Source organism: Piliocolobus tephrosceles, chromosome 16 (assembly GCF_002776525.5).
Source record: "Piliocolobus tephrosceles isolate RC106 chromosome 16, ASM277652v3, whole genome shotgun sequence".
NCBI lineage: Eukaryota > Metazoa > Chordata > Mammalia > Primates > Cercopithecidae > Piliocolobus > Piliocolobus tephrosceles.
This window is the reverse complement of record NC_045449.1, coordinates 4,634,183-4,636,607: the sequence shown is the minus strand read 5'-3', so window position 1 is coordinate 4,636,607 and position 2,425 is coordinate 4,634,183. Positions and strand designations below refer to the sequence as shown.

General features: G+C 52.5%; 1 protein-coding gene across 1 annotated transcript in view; it reads right to left on the bottom strand.

The window, feature by feature from the left end:
- Positions 1-386: 386 nt before the first annotated feature.
- TM4SF5 (transmembrane 4 L six family member 5) overlaps positions 387-2,425 on the bottom strand; it is a 16,853-nt gene continuing 14,814 nt past the window's right edge. The window contains exons 3-5 of the mRNA XM_023184666.2: positions 974-1,110; positions 574-757; positions 387-497 (exon numbers count right to left, since the gene is read on the bottom strand). Of these exons, the coding sequence (XP_023040434.1) occupies positions 483-497; positions 574-757; positions 974-1,110 (336 nt within the window). The 3' untranslated portion in view covers positions 387-482. The remainder of the gene's footprint in view (positions 498-573; positions 758-973; positions 1,111-2,425) is intronic.

Below are 2,425 nucleotides of genomic sequence, written 5' to 3'. Positions count from 1 at the left end.
ATGTCTATGGTCCTAGCTACTTAGGAGTCTGAGACAAGAGGATTGCTTGAGCCCAGGAGGTGGAGGATGCAGTGAGCCGAGACCGTGCCACTGCCTTCCAGCCTGAGTGACAGCAAGACCCTGTCTAAAAAAAAGTGCTTATTACCTATTGAAATAATTTTTTGCTTCTTTTAAAAATTGCCTATCTTCCACCCTTGGAATGCCAAGTTCTTTGAGAGAACAAAACTTGTCTGCCTTGTTTACCTTCGTTATTTCCAGTGTAACCAAATAGCTCACTATCTATTTGTTAAGAAAGTACAAGTGGGGTGCAGGGGTCCCAAAGCCCAGGTGTATCTGTAGCCTCTTGCACATTCCTTCTAACAGAAGGCACAGTCTGAGACAGGGAAGAAAGCTCAAAGCAGTTTATTCTAGCGAGCCAGGGAGTGAGAGAGCCAGGCAGGCATCCAGGAGGGAGCAGGTGTAACCCAGCGGTCAGTGGAGCCTCAGTGAGTGGAGTCCTGAGGAAAAGAGAAGGTGAGAACGCAGCCAGGACCAGGCAGGTTCCCTCTACAACTCCACCGCACGCCATTTCACCTGTTTTTTCCTGCAATCGCCACAGAAGACACCAATGGTCGCGTTCACCAGCTGGATCCCACACAGTACTATCTCCAGGCACGAGGCGGCCACCAGCAGAGAGAAGAGCGTCACATTCCAGGGGACCACGCGAGGGGGCGCCTCGCACCGATCCCATAGAGTGCGGTTGACCAAGTAAGCTCCCCTGTAGGAGGGGTAAGGTCACGTGGAAGAAGGCGGCGTGCGCGTGCGCCACCCCTGCCCCCAAGAATACGTCCCAGGGGATTTGCAAAGGCCCAGGTAACCCACGTGGAGCGAGTGCTCTCCAAGGTCGAGTCCCGCCCAGGTGTCCCAGTCCACGGGGGAAGGGCGGGAGGGAAGAGGCAGAGAATGCAGGAGACGAATACAGGCTGAACCTTACGTGGTGTCTTCGAAGTGGTAGCCCCACTTGCCCTTCATTAAGCATCTGGGTCCATTTCGGAGCCCGGTTCCAGACACCGAGAGGCAGTAGATGGCACCAAGCACCCCGAACGCTGAGGAGAAGACCGAGCGCAGCATCTGGATGTGGTGTGGAAGGGGAGGTAAAGCCCAATCTCCTCACCTGTGCGTGACGACGCTCAGCACCAGCCCCCACGCATGATTGAAATCTGCTCCAGTCAGGTTGTTAAAATGTATTTTTTGGCCGGGCGCGGTGGCTCAAGCCTGTAATCCCAGCACTTTGGGAGGCTGAGGCGGGCAGATCACCTGAGGTCGAGAGTTCAAGACCAGCCTGGCAAACATGGAGAAACCCTGTCTTTACTCAAAATACAAAAATTAGCCGGGCGTGGTGGCACATGCCGGAGGCTAAGGCAGGAGAATCGCTTGAACCTGGGAGGCAGAGGTTGCAGGGAGCCGAGATCGTGCCATTGCATTCCAGCCTGGGCAATAAGAGCGAAACTCTGTCTCCAAAAAAAAATGTAGTTTTATTTTATTTTATATTCATTTATTTATTTTAGACAGAGTCTTGATCTGTCACTCAGGCTGGAGTGCAGTGGCGCGATCTTGGTTCACTGCAGCTTCTGCCTCCCTAGTTCAAGCCATTCTTGTTCTTTCAATCTCCCAAGTAGCTGGGATTACAGGCGCCCGCCACCACGCCCAGCTAATTTTTATATTTTAGTAGAGAGGGGATTTCACTGTTGGCCAGGCTGGTCTGGAACTCCTGGTCTCAGGTGATCTGCCCGCCTTGGCCTCCCAAAGTGCTGGGATTACAGGTGTGAGACATTGCGCCCAGCTTTGAGTCAGGTTTAAAACACATTTCCCGTCAAACCCGGGGCTTACAGTTAGGCTAACCCGAAAGCCAGCGACCGCTGAGGTTCACTGGGGTTGTAGTTCCCCCCTCTCCCCCTCACCCCCTACCCCTCAGGATCATTGAGATCTGAGATTTGTGGGTGCCAGGGAGGGGTGGGGTGGAGCCTGGGAGTCTGCAGAGGAGCTTGTGTAGCTAGGAATTCCATAGAGAGTGCTGTGGTTCTGCGAGGACAGGTGCAGAAACTGAGTCCGAATTTCTTTCCTTCCTTCCTTCCTTCCTTCCTTCCTTCCTTCCTTCCTTCCTTCCTTCCTTCCTTCCTTCCTTTCTTTCTTTCGTTCGTTTTTTGAGACGGAGTCTCACTCTGTTGCCCAGGCTGGAGTGCAGTGGCACGATCTTGGCTCACTGCAGCCTCCACCTCCCTTGTTCAAGCTATTCTCCTGCCTCAGCCTCCCCAGTAGATGGGATTACAGGCGCCTGCCACCACACCTGGCTAATTTCTGTATCCTTCCTTTCTTTCTTTCTTTCTTTCTTTCTTTCTTTCTTTCTTTCTTTCTTTCTTTCTTTCTTTCTTTCTTTCTTTCTTTC